At 40.0% G+C, this 18,378-nt stretch overlaps 1 protein-coding gene across 5 annotated transcripts in view; it reads left to right on the top strand.

Annotated features, from left to right (window-relative positions):
• The window catches only part of sei (seizure), a 218,140-nt gene that overhangs the window by 166,858 nt on the left and 32,904 nt on the right, over nt 1-18,378 (top strand). For all 5 annotated transcript variants that reach the window (XM_065230113.1, XM_065230114.1, XM_065230112.1 and 2 more), the window contains 2 exons: nt 8,970-9,093; nt 9,451-9,571. In XM_065230113.1, the coding sequence (XP_065086185.1) occupies nt 8,970-9,093; nt 9,451-9,571 (245 nt within the window). The remainder of the gene's footprint in view (nt 1-8,969; nt 9,094-9,450; nt 9,572-18,378) is intronic.

The raw sequence follows: 18,378 nt of genomic DNA, 5'->3' as shown, positions 1-18,378 counted from the left end.
TCCTACGCAGGTGTGGAAGCTGTCTTACAGCACATTCGGTTGCCGTCAATGGATATGGCAATCGATGTCCGTCGGTGATTGGCACTAGATTGCGGAACAGAGACCGACGTTAAATAAAGGAAGAAGAAGATATTCAATAGTGATTATTCGATAAAGGTTGAGTAAGCGCCTTTCAAGTTCACACACAACTTAACAGCAGGATAACAGCTGTATAGAAGCGTAAATAGATATGCAATAAGAGATTGTCCCAACCGTCACAACAGCCATAAGTAGCTGACTAAGTTCGCCAGATTTGCTTGTATAGAGGTTGAGTAAAGGTTGCCTCATATCGTAAAAATATTTCAATACAGCTTGAGGCTGTATAAATGAAATGAGTAAAGCGTTTACATTGCGAAAATTGTTAGTTGGGTTTCTCTTGTGAAGACCACTGTTATGCAAACAGTTTTCACACTAATTTTACCACATAGTTTGATAAAGTAGGATCTTATCTAGCGTCCAAAACGTCAAATACAACAGGAAAAGTTATTGCAACTGAGTTATCAACGAAAGAGAAAGTCGATGAAGAGATTCGATCAATGCAGATAGGACCTTTTGAAATGTTTATCTAGAGTTCTCGCACAACACGAGAAAATGGTCTATCATTGTTGATCGATTCTCTTCATCGATTTTCTCTTTCGCGAATAACCCAGCAAATACAATAATCCAGCAAATGAATTTCCCATTCAGTGTGTTGTTTCAGGTGAAAGCTAACATCATATTCTTTAAAACTGTGCTGCGAGCTTAGCGAGAAATTCGTTTATGCTGCCGTGGTAAACCAAAGAGAAAGTCGATGAAGAGAATCGATCAACGAGGATAGGCCCTTTTAAATTGTTACGCGAGAGTTCACAAATTGAAATCAGACGCGCTCCCGCAGCGCCCGTTCGCGCTTCCACTCAGTTCAGTACAACCATCAAGCTCAGCTGTCGTTCGCGCCCGCGCTCAGTACAACTAACTAAGTGTAGGCGAGATGAACGGTTCGGTTATACGTACACGGTTAGAAAAAAGTACCCAAAATTAAGTTCTTTTCACTCATCTCGGCACTATAGTGCAGGAACCCAAAAGTAGGTAAAGCGGGTCTAAGTAATTTTCATTTACTTGTGTGCAGTTCGTATGGAATTTTCCACTGGCTTTTTAACCAAAAGTAAGCTAGTTGTACCCAACAGTAGGTAAATATGATTATACTCAACGTTGAGTTCCCACACTTTAGAACCCCTGTTGGGTGGTTTTGCTCCTCCGTTTTTGACAACATTAGAAGGAGAAAAGGAGACAAACTAGTCAAAAGTACGTAAAAGTGAACTGGCCGTTGGGTACTTTTCTCTTACCGTGTAGGTACACAGTCTGAAGCCAGAAAGAGGAGCAGACAACAAAGCTAGATCAACAGTCACAATCTATGATTTTTTTATATGGTGAGCCCGGGAGCTACCGTTCATTTTCAAAAGAGTTGTCGTTCACCGTTCATCCCGAGGAACTAGTTCGTTAGCTCAGTTCATGAGCGGATTGTCCACCTTTACAATTGGATGAATTAAATCTAGTAGGAAAAAAATCTAGATAAACATTTCAAAAGGTCCTATCTGCTTTGATCGTCTCTCTTCATTGGTTTTCTCTTTTGATAACCACGGCTATGCATACAGATTTCGTGTTATCATTGCCACTTAGTTTGATAAGGAAGGGTCTCATTGAGCATCCAAAACGTCAAACTCAACAGGGAATGTTTTTGCAGCTGAGTTATTAACGAAAGAGAAAGTCGATGAAGAGAATCGATCAATGCAGATAGGACCCCTTGAAATGGTCATCTAGAAATAATAACGCTCTGGAATTGCATCCGACAGAGTTGACGTCTTGAGTGCAGTTTCTTAGATTAATTAGAACTACAATTTGGTGGATAAAATAGTTCAAGTTTTGGCCGCAGAGATGGCGCAGCGATACAAACTTTTTATTTCACAAGATAAAGGTTTGCTGTCTTGGAAAAAAATGTAGAACGTAAATTTTTATGAAAAGTTGTCCAAGACATAAATACTTGAATGTTTTTATCGTGTATATATTTTTTTTTCTAAAAAGGGAATATTTTTTTCTAACATCTTTGCCTCGGACGTTATTTTTGATGAGAAATTACATTGTCGAGTTATGATGTGTTGAAAAATATGGAACCTGCCATTTTGAATTTTTTAATGTAAGATTCAAAATAACCTTAATCTTAGCTCGAATGTGATTGATTGACCATAGCAAACAATTCTGCATAGTTTCACGCAAATCCGATTCGTCATTTGACGTGGAACTGTTCGGTAGCATACTTGTTCCAGATCGTGCCACAGAGATGGCACTGTATGCTGTTTTCTTTAAATGAATCTCTAGAGAGTTGCATTCTTGGCCAAAGAAGCTCAATATGTCAAAGACTGTATTTTGACATCAACAGATGAGTTCCAAATCGTTCCACAAAAATGGTGCTGTAGTCTTTCGTCGTTAGATGAAACTCTAGAGAGTTGCCGTCTCCGAAAAGTTGTTCAGATAATATTACTTTAATATTCAATAATTCAAAAACTGTATTTTGCATGTTCCGAAATTTTCATCGCGCTATACATGCGTTCAAGAAACATAAATTTCTGACGGGCTCAGTGGTTCAGTGCACCGAGTGTGTGCTCAGCGATCAGATGGTCGAGGATTCAATCACAGGTCCGTCCACTTGAAAGATCTGAAAGTTTGATAAATTGCCAAAAACGTTTGCCAAACGTACCCAATGGCTTACCCTTCCTACTAACAAATTTCCACGCATCCTGTGATACTTATGATACTTATGGGATTTATTTATTTATTTACTATTTATTTACAATCACCGCCTTCGACTAAGTCGCACAGACTGAACTACTTAATACTATTTTCTAGACTTAATTCCTAATCCTATGTGAAAATACAGTTTTGGACTTGTTAAAATCGAATTTGTCGTCAACTTCATTAAAAGCCCGGAGACACGAATCAAGTGGATAGTGATGCCCATAGTCCGTCCTGTGGTACGGAATTGCCAGTAGAGGTGAACTTCAGAAGCGACGTGGAGGAATGTTGATCGGTATCTGCTCAAGAAGTGCAGGACAGTCAATACCTCCTGTGATGACATCAAACACGAACATACGCTGCATTTTAATTCGCCTCGATGACAGACTTTCTAATTTGATCAATCGGCATCGGTCGGGGTAAGAAGGAAGATTTACTGGGTCATTCCAGGGAAGCTGGCGTAGAGCGAATCGTATGAATTTCCTCTGCACACGCTCAATTGCTAAGATCTGCGTCGCGTAGAATGGTGTCCATACAGGAGCAGCATACTCCAGGATACTTCGCACTAACGAACAATATAACGTTTTGATGGCGTACACATCAGTAAAATCTGAAGCATGTCGACGAATAAATCCGAGTGCAGAAAATGCTTTGGCGCTTATAATAGCTACATGTTCGTTAAACTTCAATTTTGAGTCAATAGTAACGCCCAGATCACAAATCGATAGAACTCGCTCCAGTATGACGGATTCCATTTTAAATTGATGGACAATGGGCCTGGTGCGTCGCGTGAACGAAATAACTTTGCATTTGTCCCTGTTCACGCGCATTCCATTATCGCTACACCAAACGAGCATAACGTTTATGTCCTCTTGCAACGCCATGCAGTCTTCTGAAGAAGTGATGGCACGATAAATCTTCAAGTCGTCGGCAAAAGAAAGGTTAAAAGAAGAGAGCAGCATACACAAGTCATTTACGAAGATATTGAAGATCAGCGGCCCAAGAACGCTTCCTTGAGGTACACCGGACGTGATGTTGAACGGCTGGGATTGTGCCGCATTGACTACAACACAATCGGTTCTGTCCGACAGGTACGAGAACAACCACTGCGTTATCCATTCCGGAAACCCCATGTGTACCATTTTGTCTATGACCAAGATATGTGGTACAGTGTCGAAGGCCTTGGGGAAATCTATATAAATCTAATCAACTTGTTGTCCATGTACAACTTCGCGAGACAAGGTGTTGACGTAACACATCCGATTTGTAGTCGTGGAGCGTTGTTTCATGAAACCATGTTGGCTGCCGGAGATTAATGAAGATACGGCGTTATACAGAACGTTATGCACCAGTTTTTCGAAAATTTTGCTCAAACAACACAAGACAGAAACGCCTCGATATTTCGTGACTCGATTACAGTTGCCGGATTTGTAGATTGGAATATTAGAAGCTGATTTCCAAGCCACTGGGAACATCCTGTCATGCAGCGAACGGTTGAATAGAAATGTTATGGGAGATGCAAGTGCGGTGGAGCAATTCTTCCGCAGCAAAGGTGGTATACCGTCCCATTCCAGGTCCTTTATCAACGTCGAGTTCTTCAATGGCTTTCACCACTTCGACAACGGAAAACTGAACGTCGGGTAGATTTATGTCTGGTGAAGCAATATGGGCAAAGCGGTTGAAGCGATGAACAGGCGATGATTTGCTAAATACGCTCTCGAAGAACTTGGCGAATAGGCTTGCTGCTTCCGAATTAGAGCTAGCGATGGTTTCGTCGTATTTAACGTTAGTAGGAATGCGAGTAGCCGATTTTTGGCTTCTGACAAAGTTCCAGAAACATGAAGGATTTTGCTTGACATCTGATTGAATCTTAGCCATGTAACATTCATACGTGGAAAAGAGAAGTGCCTTGTACGTTGTTTCCACTTCCTGAAGGTTATTCCGCTCACTATCGGACTTCATCAGAATGAAACGGCTGCGTGCTTTCCTGAGGACGTTTCGTAGATGACGTAGTTCAGAGGTCCACCATGGCTTGTTGTAGACTGAAGAAGCTCGTTGTCTCTTTTGAGGTACTTGGTCACTAAGAACTTCGTAAAGTTTATCATAGAAAGCTGATACAGACTCGTCCAATGATTCCCGTCGCAGTAGAGCATCCCATTCGATGTTTGAGAGCACGTCATCCAAACGACCAAAGTCACACGACTGAAAATTAAAGTTGAATCTCACATCCCCATCGTCCGTTGTGATTGTGCCATTACAGCTTTCGTCAAGAAGCAAGATAAATGGTGCGTGATGGTCGTCAATTGGTAAAAGTGGAGTTGAGGGTACAATGAGGTCAAAGTACTCCGGTAGATTGACAAACACAAAATCGAGGAGTCTGCCATTAGTATTCACAACATCGTTGACCTGACGCAAACCAGAGGCAAAAGAGTTCTATTTCTGAGGAAACGTTTGACGGGATAAATCCGTTCACGTCATCGTCTGATTGCCACCGTAAACTTGGAAGATTGTAGTCTCCTAGTGTCAGAATCACATCAGCTGTTGACGAGTTTTTCGAAATTAGCTGCACTGCGTTCACATGAGCGTAATACAGGTCGAGGGACGAATTGGGAGGAAGATAAATGGCAATGATGTAGAGCGAGCGGCGTCCAGATTTAACACGAACTGAAACTTGTTCGAGTTGCTCACAATTTATCGGCGAAGTAGGTTCACAGACTATATGCCTTTTGACCGCGATCAGCACTCCGCCTCCCCGTGAGTGAATACTGGTCGATGTGCTACGGTCGCATCGAAATATGGTATACTCGGACGAAATTTCTGCGCTGTCGATATCAGATCTGAGCCAAGTTTCAGTGCACACGAGAACATCGTAATCACAGCTCGATAAAAGCAAGCGAAGACGGGAGATTTTGGTACGCAAGCCTCTAACGTTCTGATAGTATACCGACAACAACCGGTCAGATGACACGCCATTCGAACGGCTCTTCACCGGTGAGGTAGATCCGAGAGCTTCCGTGGTGCGTTGGTTGGCAGATAAGCCCACATTCGTTGACAAGCGGCAACTGGAATCGACCAATGTCACGGGAAGTAAACTGTTTGAAACGTGTGCATACTTGCCTGCGATGGCGGCTTGGAAGACCCCTTCCCCGCACTCATACATACGACCGGGATGTCTGCAGGGCGCTGGCCGCAATGGCTCGACTGTGACGAGGGGTTTTGGGGCTTCCATGAAGCTTGCAGGCATGCATCCCGGTGACTCGACGAACACTGATGAAATAGATGTCCCTGATTGGGCACGATTACGTTGATTGGCTTCCGTGTGACACCACTGAGCGGCTGCATCGAATGGGGTTGACGTTGAACCGCTAGAAATAGCAGACGTAATGTAAGATCTACCACCGATTCCTAGTCCTGAATATTTCAAACTAGGGGAACAGGATTTTTGAGTAATCAAAGGAACACATCTTAATGACAAGGCTCGATAGCTTAGTGGTTACCGAGCAGAAGGTCGGGAGTTCAATCCCAGGCCGATCCCCTTTCTTGCAATTTTTCACTATGCCTTATTCTATCCCCACTAGATTTAAATAAAAAACAGTTTGCTGCTTTTTTACTAATCACATTACTTACAACAGTTAATCTAAAAATAACCCAATTCACTAACACTACTATCCTCCTTCTCGTGGAAATTGTGGAAGATGCAGATGTAAACTCGGTCTGTTGTAACAACGATTGTCGAACCAATCATCCTTCCCCTCACCCCAAAGACCGTGAGGACGTGATCTATAAATAGAATGAATCATTGAACTTGTACATTCAAGATCCCAAGCCCCATCTACGTGGTTTCTGAACAATTAATCTGGTCCTGAACAGTAACGGAGAAGCAACTGCGACGTGCGCCGTCTATTTAAAAAAATTAAAGGAACACATCTTAATCCTTGTTTCTTTTTAATCCTTGTTAATAGTGATTAGTTAGTTAGTCTTCATATATGTGATCCCTTATCTTCTGTTTGTTGTTCCCTAGTTTGAAGTGGTTAAGACTAGGGTTCAGATACACCGTGTCATTGCTTAATTTTGTTGCTAAGGAATTCAATTTTAACTGACACAGAGAGGCGTGCCTTTAGAGGTGCTTTTCGAAGGGTATAAATAGTGGGAACTTTCAATTAGAATCGATTCGATGAAGACAAGAATGACACCTGTATTAAAACCGAATACTTCATCATTTCTCAATAGTGATGGAGTAATACCAGATGCACTAAACTAAAGACACGGGATATTACAATAGGTTAGATCAAATGAATGGTCGCAATGGTTTTATGTCCCAATCAGAGGATACAAAATAGTCCAAATATTTTTTCCTATCCCACCAGTTGCATGGGATAGGATATGGGATTATAGGCAGTACATCACTCGTACAATAATCTAGGACTTGTACCAGCTTCGAATTTGTGCAACTTGGTTAATGAGAATGCAATGCTTTCAAGAAATATCAGTTTCAAAGTATGTTTTCTTAATTATGATTTGCTATGGATTCATCAAACAATTTAATGTGTGACACCATTTTAATCCAATGCATGGTTTACGAGATTCACCTTGACAAAAACTCCGTCCAGTACTAATGAATTCCTAACAGACGTTATCCCAAGAAAAGAAAACAAAACTCAATTAATTCCCATTTAAATGGAAAGGGTGTGAACAAATGACAGTTGATTTATGTTGTAAAACTTCTCAAGATGTAGAACTACAAATTGAACATCCAGCCGGACAAATACAACACACTTATATTCAACAACATTATGTTCCAAATCCCTTCAGAAGAGTTGACAAGGTGTCAGTCCAAGACTATCCAGTAGAATCCGTCTTCAACTAGACGGCATCAATTTAATTCGATTTCAACTTCAAAACTACGAGCTTCGTCCACTTGGAGATGTATTTTATTTTCAATTCAAACAGTTTTGAACTGACACATTGGCTGAGGAAAACAAATTAAAATGAAAACTCTTCCGGCGGGATACATACCGTTTTCCCCAACTGAGCCGTCAGCATCTACCAGCCACGAAGTCGAGCGACTAATCCGAACGGTTCCCATCACACTACGAAGCAATGAGCGAGCGCCACTCCCACGCTCTAGTTTGACAACAACAAGTTGCCAAGCTCTGGACCATGTAACCAGGATGAGTAATATAGTGTATTGGTAGTTTGGTAGTCTGTAGACTGGATATGTTTAGCAATTTGTTTAGAGCGAGTACGAGTGTCATTTCGTTCATGGTAAGGTAAACGGAAGGTAGCTTGAAATCTCATGCAAAACAACTCTGATTATTAAATAACTGCTTTTCACTCCCATTAAATGGCTTTCAAGTTTTGTGTTACGCAACAATCATGCTGAGTATCATAGAAACGTCGAACGATAGATGTAGAACGAATCAAACGTGCAACAAGTCAAACAAACCCACCCACTCTGTATCTCATTTTCCAATCAAGCTCCACTTTCTGTTCATTCAATGTTCGCTAGACCTACGGGGCACTGCTTATCGATTCCGCAACAATCGATTCCAAGCAATAGGTCAATCCTACTAAAAAAAAACAAGAATTCGTTGAACCTTCTATCCAAGCAGTCCGGATTTGCATTTGCATTTTAATGACATTTTTTTTTAGATTGCTTCGATTGCACTCTCTCGGCAAGCGATGGAATTGGAGAAAGAAAACAAATTGTTTGAAAGTAAAAACAAATTACATTTACGCAAATTGAATTTCGATCCACCGGCAGAGAGTGCGACGAGCAAAAATGTTATAGAATTTTCTTCCGATAATCATTCGAAGCGACGCTGAGTGAGAAGCAATGTTGGATAAACGTTTAAGGTAATACGGTGAAATCGCTTCGCAAAACAACCGACAATACAAAGAATGGTAAGCCGTAGCTCAACTCCACAAGTATCTCTGTGTCACATTGTTACGATTAATGCACACGCTTCGCAGCGCTCCGTCCGGGAAGTAAACGTGAGCAAAGTAAAGTACACAAATCTCTGCCTCTACGCTGCCATTTTTTCCTGACACAACTTCAACAGAAAACTATTGTCCTAGGAAGTGAAACTGTAACTAATATATCATCTCAACTTTTCCCAACTCCCCCCTCCCACTACTGGTTTTATATGACTAACTTAAATCAGGTACGCGATAGGCAACGCCGAACGGCCGTTTATGAAGAACAAAATTGGCTGGTTGGACGCGTTGGCCGACGCCACCCAGGAGTATTACTATGCCAACAACACCGGTGGAGGTCCGTCGATAAAGGTAAGGCCTGCTTGGATGTCATAAATATTGTTCTGCTTCGCTCCGTTCTCGACTCTCCCATGGAACGGAGCAGGCGACTTTGAAGACCCCATAACCTCTTTAATAGCTTTGATAATCGGAAAATGGCTTCTGATATAGCACACCAATGCACACAGCTAAGCAGCAAACGCAATAAACACACATCAGACGCTCATACATATTCATTCCGTTCGTGCAACAAATTGTTTTCAGGAATCGATTTTCCGTCTCATCGTGCTTTTTCCCATCTCTTTTCATGCGGTCGTCCTGTTGCTGTGCTCCATGTAATCGTACCATGGGAACCTTGCATCAACGGCAACAACAACAACATACTTGAAGTCACGATACGTGACCGCTCTGTACTTCACCTTTACCTCGCTGACGTCGGTGGGTTTCGGGAATGTGGCGCCGAATACAGACGCCGAGAAGATTTTCACGATATGCGTCATGTTGGTTGGATGTAAGTAGAGTTAAACAAATATGGGTTTTCGTTGGCGTAGCTAGATTTATTTGAAGTTTGGTCATACTATAAGTGATGGTGTTCAGTATTGAATTCAGTGTTTGGCAATAAATTTTACTGAGATCTTAGTAAACATGACGTTTGTTTGGTGAGATTCAGAAAAAGATATTCCGACACTCAGCAACCAAACGTCACTTTTGCTGAGATCTCAGCAAAATATGTTTGCCGGGAGCTCGGCTGTGCAAATCTTGGCAAAAATTATCGAGATTCGGCATACAAAATGAAGTGTGTAACTGAACAAGGCTGAGTTCATTCGAATTCAATAGCAACGAAGCACAACAATGCACTAGTAGAGGTTCGCGGAGCATATAGTGCGATCTGAAAACCCTTGCACTAAATTATCTCTAGGACTTGTTTCCAAAGTTCTTCAAACTTATTCAGAAGATCACTGGAATTTGTCTGCATGTAGGGATCCTCTGATGGAATCTTTGACAAAAGGACGAAAGACAAAATTTCGAAAGACAAAAACTCGAAAGACAAAAGCTCGAAATACAAAAGGTCGAAAGACAAAAGGTCGGAAGACAAAATGTCGAAATATAAAAGGTCGAAAGACAAAAGGTCGAAAGACAAAAGGTCGAAAGACAAAAGGTCGAAAGACAAAAGGTCGAAAGACAAAAGGTCGAAAGGCAAAAGCTAGAAAGAATAAAATGTCGACAGGATAAAAGGTCAAAAAGACAAAATCTGATGTAAATATTCAGAAACTGAAAACTCTGAAAAAACTGAAGAGAAATATGATTTTATATTAGCTCGTTCTTTGAAATATGTACTTTGACTATATGTTTAGTATTACTTCTGCGTAAAGTCAACGATTTACATAGTTAAAGATGTTAATTTCAAATAACAGGCTGAAGTGGTAATTTTTATACGATATAATGAGGAGATGAAAGTATAGAATTGATAGTTCCGTTTAGAGTACGGCAGTGTGAAAATTGCATATAGCGGAGTAGACAGCGATAAAACTTGTCTAGCTCGCTGTCTACTCCTCTATATGCAATTTTCACACTGCCGTACTCTAAGCGGAACTATCAATTCTATACTTTCATCTCCTCACTCTATCATATAAAAATTACCACTTCAGTCTGTTATTTCAAATTAGCATCTTCAACTATTTGAAATATGGTTTTCTTAACAAAAAAAATAGATTTAGGATTTCGAACTTTTGTCCTTTCGATCTTTGTCATTTCTACCCTCTGCCTCTCGACGCTTTGTCTTTCGACACTAGCCCTTTCGACCTTTTGTCATAGATTTCATTAAATGATCCCTAAATGCAGACAAATGCCAGTGATCTTCTGAATAAGTTTGAAGAACTTTGGAGACAAGTCCTAGAGATAATTTAGTATAGAGGTTTTCAAATCGTACTCTATATTCTAATGCTCCGCGAACCTCTACTAGTGAACCGTTGTGCTTCTCTGGAAAAACTCAACGTAGCTCCGATTTGCATAACACTTAGCATAGGGTAAATTATGGCTTCGGCACCCATTGACTGTTTTCGGCAACCGAAATTGAAACATTAATTTCACTGTATTTTCCCATCAAAACTCTTCACTGAATGTATTCAACCGATTCCTTACCCTTTCAGCTTCAATCTTATCACATTTTTACGACTGAGCAATCCTGTTATGCCAGATTTTTCTTTAAATGAAATATACACACTACAAAATACGGCTGATTTCGAGTTGCCGATAATAGAACAGCTGGTTAACACGCAGTTCAAATGGAAATGGTGCCGAAGAAAATGAGACTGCCGACAATAGTCACACTCAACTGAGAAGTTTGGAGCGTTGTAAAAGCGTGTTCTACCCGTTTTGATCAATTCTGTCGATTGGAATTGATAGAACAGCAAGCAGCAGATAAATGTCAATAAACAAACCCGTTATATATGTGTGTGACGCTGAGAAATTGCTAATAGAAGTCCGGATGCTGCTTAGATTGACGAGAATACGTAAATTCCCCTAATTGTGTTATGAGCAACCACTCACATTTTTAAAAAAATCTTCCATTTTGGATCTTGTAATTTTTTTCAAAATGGCGTCTTTGTCTTTATTCAATAAATTATAGCACGAAAACAACTCTTTTCATCGAAAAGACGCCGGAGAGTTATAGAGAAAAATAACGTCTTTCTGCGGAAAATTATACAGTAATTTTGATCTAAATTGATTAATGAGCGATTTAGAAGAATAATTGTATACCTTATTACGTTGTTTTTAGTTTTAATTCTACTTCTATTCCATTATCTAATCTATCATTGGATATTATCCCTATCCCTATGCGGATAATTTTAAAACGGATAATATCCGAGTTAAAATTATCCGGATGGTAAAAAATTGGATAGGGATAATATCCATTATTTTTTCTATCCGGAGTACTTCGGACAGTTTATGATTAGAATAGGGTTGTATGATATCAAATATGTACCCATCAATATGGGTATTTTTGGAATCGGGGGGATGTCTAGAGGCCAGAAATTGATGTCCGGTGCCATTTTGGAATTCAATATTGCGGCCATTGGGTTCAATAAAAGTGGCAAATACCCTACAATATAATATTTACTACGTGTATGCAGAAAATTGATGTCCGATGCCATTTTGGTGGAAATCGGGTTCAGAAAAGTATTCAATACCCTACAATATGGGTATTTTCGGAAAGGGGACGACTTATAGATTTATGTCCGACGCCATTTTGGAATCCAAATGGTTTGGAAAAAGTGGTATACCCTACAATATGGGTATTTTCGAATACCCATATGTATACACTAAGATTATTTTACCGGGATCTGTGAAATTTTACCGAAATCTCAACAGCTGAACGTTCGGTAAACAGTTCGGTGATTTTTCACAGATAGTCGTTGAAAAATTACAGAACTGTGAAAAATCACTGTTCACCGAACGTTCAGCTGTTGAGATTTCGGTAAAATTTCGCAGATGAGCATGAGCATGAGCATGATTGACCGCCCACGGTTGCTACTCTGTTATTGCCAGACCAGCTGTAATTACACAGAGAACCAATAGAAGATGCTTGGGACTAGCAATCATCCTCAATGTGTAAAAACTGGTGATCTCAAACTAGGCAATACCAGCACCGGCCGCACCCGAACACAGGTCAAGAAAGGAAGGGGTAGGAATGTGTTGACGTGACACTCGCTTTGATGGAAGCCGAAAACACCTCTGCACTTCCACGAGGAATCACTGGGATATTGGGTAATAGGGTTGGGTTTGCAGCACGGTTCGTTTTGGTAAACGATAAGCTGAATTGATTTCCTAACCATCATATAACGCGAAGGAGCTTGGGATTGAACCCACGGTCTTCTGCTCAGTAAGCAAAAACGTTTGCCACTAGGCAGACGAGCTCCTTTTTAATCATCGAGTTGTTGTTATTACCATGTAGTCATGTTAACAAATAAAACGATTGACGAATCTTGAATGTGGATGGGCTTGAGACTCATGATGTTCTGCTCAGTAAGCAAAACCGGTTGCTCTAAGGCCACCTCATATCAAACCATACATTTTTAATATGAAAGGACCTGGGACCGCGTTTTTCTCCTCAGTAAGCAAGCCACTGCAACCGACGATCTTTGAAATCCTAAAACTAAAAGCTACGAAAGAGTACTTAGGCCTTCATTAAGATCCACTTTCACCACGCGACGTTCAATGTTTCGATTTTCTCTTTACGCATGGTTCAGACAATCATAACAAGCTATGACCGACGTGACGATTGTTTAATACCTTGTTAAACAAGCTATTCAAATGAAATTACGTTCTCGAATTTCACCTGGAATGTAATGAACAACATAAATACGCGATAATTTATATTTTCAGCGGTTGGTGTTTAATTTTAAATATACCAACGGTACTGCCTACGACTACGACAACAACGACAACAGCGAATCTGCAACTTACCATTTGTCTAGGGTAAACACCCTTGCCCGGCACCTCCACTGGTTCCTCATGTCTGCTATCTGTCACTGTTTGCAAAATATCTAATAGCAATTACCTTTGTTGTAATACTTCCTGTATTGCCATGGTAATCTAGGAGGAGGTTCGCATCTAGTGCTCTCCCCAGGAACCGTTCACGGCCACCAGCCACCGCCCGTCCAGTCTTGGGCGTATCCAGCGAGACATCCCTCAGCCTACTCACAATCTCCAACACTTGATGCAAATCGCAGGCACACTTACGCTTGTTACAAAAAAAACACACCCGTGCAAAGAAACGGATCCAATAAACGTCACTCTCGCGAAAGCACACCCGTCGTCGTCGAACGGCAAAAGAAAAGGAATCGGTGGGAAATTTTGTGATACGGATTTCCAAAATCAAACGGGAATGTACGAATTTCACCACACCCAACTGCGAAACACGTTCAGAAGCACTTGTGGTACACTTTCGTTCGAAAACACTTAATTTTTTTCAAAACTAGTTGCGAGTGGACCAACATCAACACCGCGTAAATAAACTAATATTAAAATTATCACTCGCGATGCCACAAATTTCTGGACCGGGAGAAAAAATCAAACAACGCAGATAGCGTCAAATCTTCTGTTGCTTGCAAACATGATGAATCATGTTTTCTTTCTCGATTCTAAAACTTCTCGGAAAGCGAGAAAACCACCACTCACACACGTATAACCGTCCGGGAGGCAGAGTGCCAGTGCTAATCCGGCAAATGCAGCCGAAAACTATGAGACGAATGCACGCACAAAACAGAGAACAAACTTAAAACACAACCGCGTTCGAAACTCGACCATCATTTTGGTAAAATTTTGCAGATCTCGGTAAAATAATCTTAGTGTTTAGAGGCTGAAAATCGATGTCCGACGCCATTTTGGATTGGAAGATGGGTGGCTACCTGTTTTAAAAAAATATAAAATATTATTTGATATGGTCGCCATCCTGGATTCCATAATGGCGTCGCACATCAATTTTCGGAATCTACACGTCGTCCCCATTCTGAAAATACCCATATTTCAGGGTATTTACTACTTTTTTCTGAACCCAACGGCCACCATATTGGATTCCAAAATAACATCGGACATCGATTTTTGGCATCTATACGTCGTCTCCTTTCCGAAAATACCCATATGGTAGGGTATTTGCTACTTTTCTGAACCCAATGACCGTCATATTGGATCCAAAATGGCGTTTGACATCAATTTTCGGTATCTACACGTAGTCCCTGATCCAAAAATATCCATATTGATGGGTATTTTCCACTTTTTCTGAATCCAATGGCCTCCAAATTGGATTTAAAAATAACATCGGATATCGATTTTCGGCATCTACACGTCGTCCCCGTTCCGAAAATACTAACATTGTAAGGTATTTGCCACTTTTTCTGAATCCAATGGCCACCATCTTGGATTTAAAATGGCATCGGATATCAATTTTCGGCATCCACACGTCGTCCCCGTTCCGAAGATACCCGTATTGATGGGTATTTGCCACTTTTTCTGAACCCAATGGCCACCATTAGACTGATACAAAATTTGACTTTGAAAATTTTTCGCACCACAGTGCTTAAATGGTTTCAAATCGGGTCCTGATCCCAAGTAACCAAAAGTTCTGATAAAAGGCTATTTGTGGCTTAAGCAGCTTGGTTGGTGGTGGTCTATAGAATTCTAAGCAGCCTCATTTTTAAGTCGTTATAAGAACTTGAAAGTTCCGATATCATAATTGAAGAGCATTCTAAGCAGCTTCTGGCGGAAATTGAACGGAACTTTCAGAAAATAAATTCAAAAATGTTTTTGTGTTCTACACCAAATTCTACACACTTAGAAAAATTCATGTAAATTTAGGTGCTCTGAGAGTGACATATACGAGCGTCAATTTTGACAATAAATTTAAGTCATAACAGACGCGAAATATAGCTCAATCAAACGTACTTTTCGTGGAGCAACGAACTTTTCAGTCTCGGAGCATTTAATATTACATGACATTTTTGTTTACGTCTCATATTTTATGTCAAAGATGGATTCCGTCACGTGTAAAATTAGTTATTTCTAAGTGTGTATGTTTAGTTCACACTTTTATGAAAGTTATTTCTAAAGGCAGGTATTATTAATGTGTATTGATTTATCAGCATTAGTAGTAGAGAATTGGAGCTGTTTGAAGAATTAAACCCAGTCCTTCTGCGTGCGAGCCCGCTGCGTCATTTGAGATATAATAAAGTGAGCTGTTGTCCCGCCTACTGTTGGAGTTTTCAGTGCCAGCTGACTGACTTGAATACGAAACACAACACCTTGATGAATTTTAAATTGATGTTTGCCCGCATACTATTCCAACGCATTTGTGGCGCAGTGGTTAGCGTTCGTAGATCGCATGCCGAATACACGGGTTCGAATCCAGGAAATTACTTTTCAATTATTTTTTTTATGTTTGAATAGAATGTTGATGCACTGCATAAATATTAAAATTATGATTTATTCGGGCCGCTGATCATTTAATATTTACGTACATTAAATGTTGTTACTAAAAAAGACTTGTGCGGATTGCTTCATGTGGATTGAAAGTTCTGTCGGAACTTTATTTGAACTTTATGGAACTTGAAAGTTCTGTCGGAACTTTATTTGAACTTTATGGAACTTGAAAGTTCTGTCGGAACTTTATTTGAACTTTAGGGAACTTGGAAGTGATTTTAATCGTTGAATGCGGAACTTTTGGTTACTTGGGATAAGCCTCCCAAAGTTACAACTCATTTGGTTAGAAACAGACTCTGCACAAGCCATTTGAAGTTTACATGTAAATTACTATGGGAAATCTCAGCTTTTTGTTCATTGCCTTCTAGTATTTTTCCATAATGAGCTGCGAAACAGTTCGATAGCCATTCTTATAGAAAATTTTCTCAGCTACAACTTTGCTGAAGATCGTTTCTATGTAAAACGAGACAAGAAAAAGTTATTAATTATTTAAGAGATTGGTAAACTTATGACATGATCAAGCAGCTGCTCTGTAGGCAACCCTGTATTTTGCAGTGTGACATAGTAGCCATGATTTTTGTGTCCTATTCAACGCCCCAGAAATACCAATGTTGCCTGCTGAGCAGTTGATTGAGCATGATCATAAGACATCAGCCCATTGAACCATTGATAACTTTCGATCCCTGCATTTAATCAAATAGTGGTCTTCAGCAAAGTTGTAGCTGAGAAAATTTCCTACAAGTACAATTGAAAGCTTTTGAAGCAGACTGATATGGTGAATTATTAGATAGACATGAACAAAAATCTTGGTTTTGGTCAAATGGTTTGTGCCATCTCAGTTTCTCACCAAATGGGTTCAAATTTTGAGAGGTTAGTCAGGAATGACTCAGGATACGATTTGGAATCGTTTAAGTATTGTGAAGCGAAAATTTCAAATTTTGCATCACTCTAGGCCACCATGTTGGATTTAAAAATGGCGTTGGATATCAATTTCCAGCCTCTTCATATTACCGCGATTCCAAAATTGCCCATATTGATGGGTATTTTTTATATATCTTTATTAAGGAGACTTTCAGCCCTGTGCTGGTTCGTTTTCTGATGGGTATTTGACAGTATTTCTCGATTACTTTTTCGAAGGGACGTATCAGCTTTTGTAAACAATGCATTTGATCGTCTATTTGACGTAACTGGTAGCTCGCCCACGCATACTAACACCACTATCAGATAGGGGAAAATTCCCCTATTTGAGGGTAGTGTCAGAATACGTGGGCAAGCCACCAGTTACTCCAAATTGTCGAACAAATGCATTGTTTACAAAAGCTGATGCGTTCCTTCGAAAAAGTAATAACGATTTCCCACTTTACGGATATAAATTTAGAGACTCTAGACATCACTCCGATTCCAAAAATACCCATATTGATGGATACATATTTGATATCAACCATCCATATTCTAAACATAAACTGTTCGGAGTACTCCGGATACTATCCAAAGCGAATCCAAACACATAAAGCAACCAACGATACAGACAAAACAGTTGCTACGACTACCATGACAAACTCGCTGTGTAACATAGCTCGATCGGAGTAGTAGAAGGATAATGATATATTGCTTGCCTGCTTTGTTGAAATACACACGAATGAGGATATAGCTTGATTTCTAGACTAACATTTGAAAGGGGCGTAAGAGCCAAAATGTAAACAAACCATATTTTGCCAGATATATAGAAAGAATAGTTCACAAACTACTCGATAAACACGAAAAAGTAGAAGAAAATATCACTTCAAATCACCAAAAACGTTTCTTCTTACATGGCGTATTTCCAACTTTCAAATCTATGATGCATATGGTTCTTACGCCTTGCACCAGAACAACGAATTATATTGTTTTAATATGCCAAACGTATTGACTCTGTAGTATCTAGTCACGCCCGATTCATTTGAAACGCATCCGATTGACATTTCACGTGTAAACAACGAACAAAAAGAAGACCAAAAAATCTCTGGGCGTAATTCCACTCTCACAAAATTTGCGAACGAAGAACCAAGGCGGAACAACAAACAAAAAATCCCGAGGGTGTACTTCCACGGCGTATCACCAGTGTTGGCAGTTCAAAGGGTGGAAGATCTGGGGGGTAACAACATGTATGAAATTATCAGGGCGTATGATGTTTTCTTCTCAATTTCACGACAAAGAAAACTTTTTTTTTTAGTTTTTAGTGATGCACGATGATAGATTACACTATTAACTATATGTCAAGCTTATAAAATCAACCAGAAAATGGAAAGTCTTGAAATAGGATTAATTTTTAGGTCAACAAAATTCAGAAGCGATTTTCTC

Source organism: Ochlerotatus camptorhynchus, unplaced genomic scaffold, assembly GCF_037179485.1.
Source record: "Ochlerotatus camptorhynchus isolate MF236.1 unplaced genomic scaffold, CSIRO-AGI_Acam_v1.1 ptg000328l, whole genome shotgun sequence".
Lineage (NCBI taxonomy): Eukaryota > Metazoa > Arthropoda > Insecta > Diptera > Culicidae > Ochlerotatus > Ochlerotatus camptorhynchus.
This window is presented reverse-complemented; position numbering and strand designations above follow the sequence as displayed.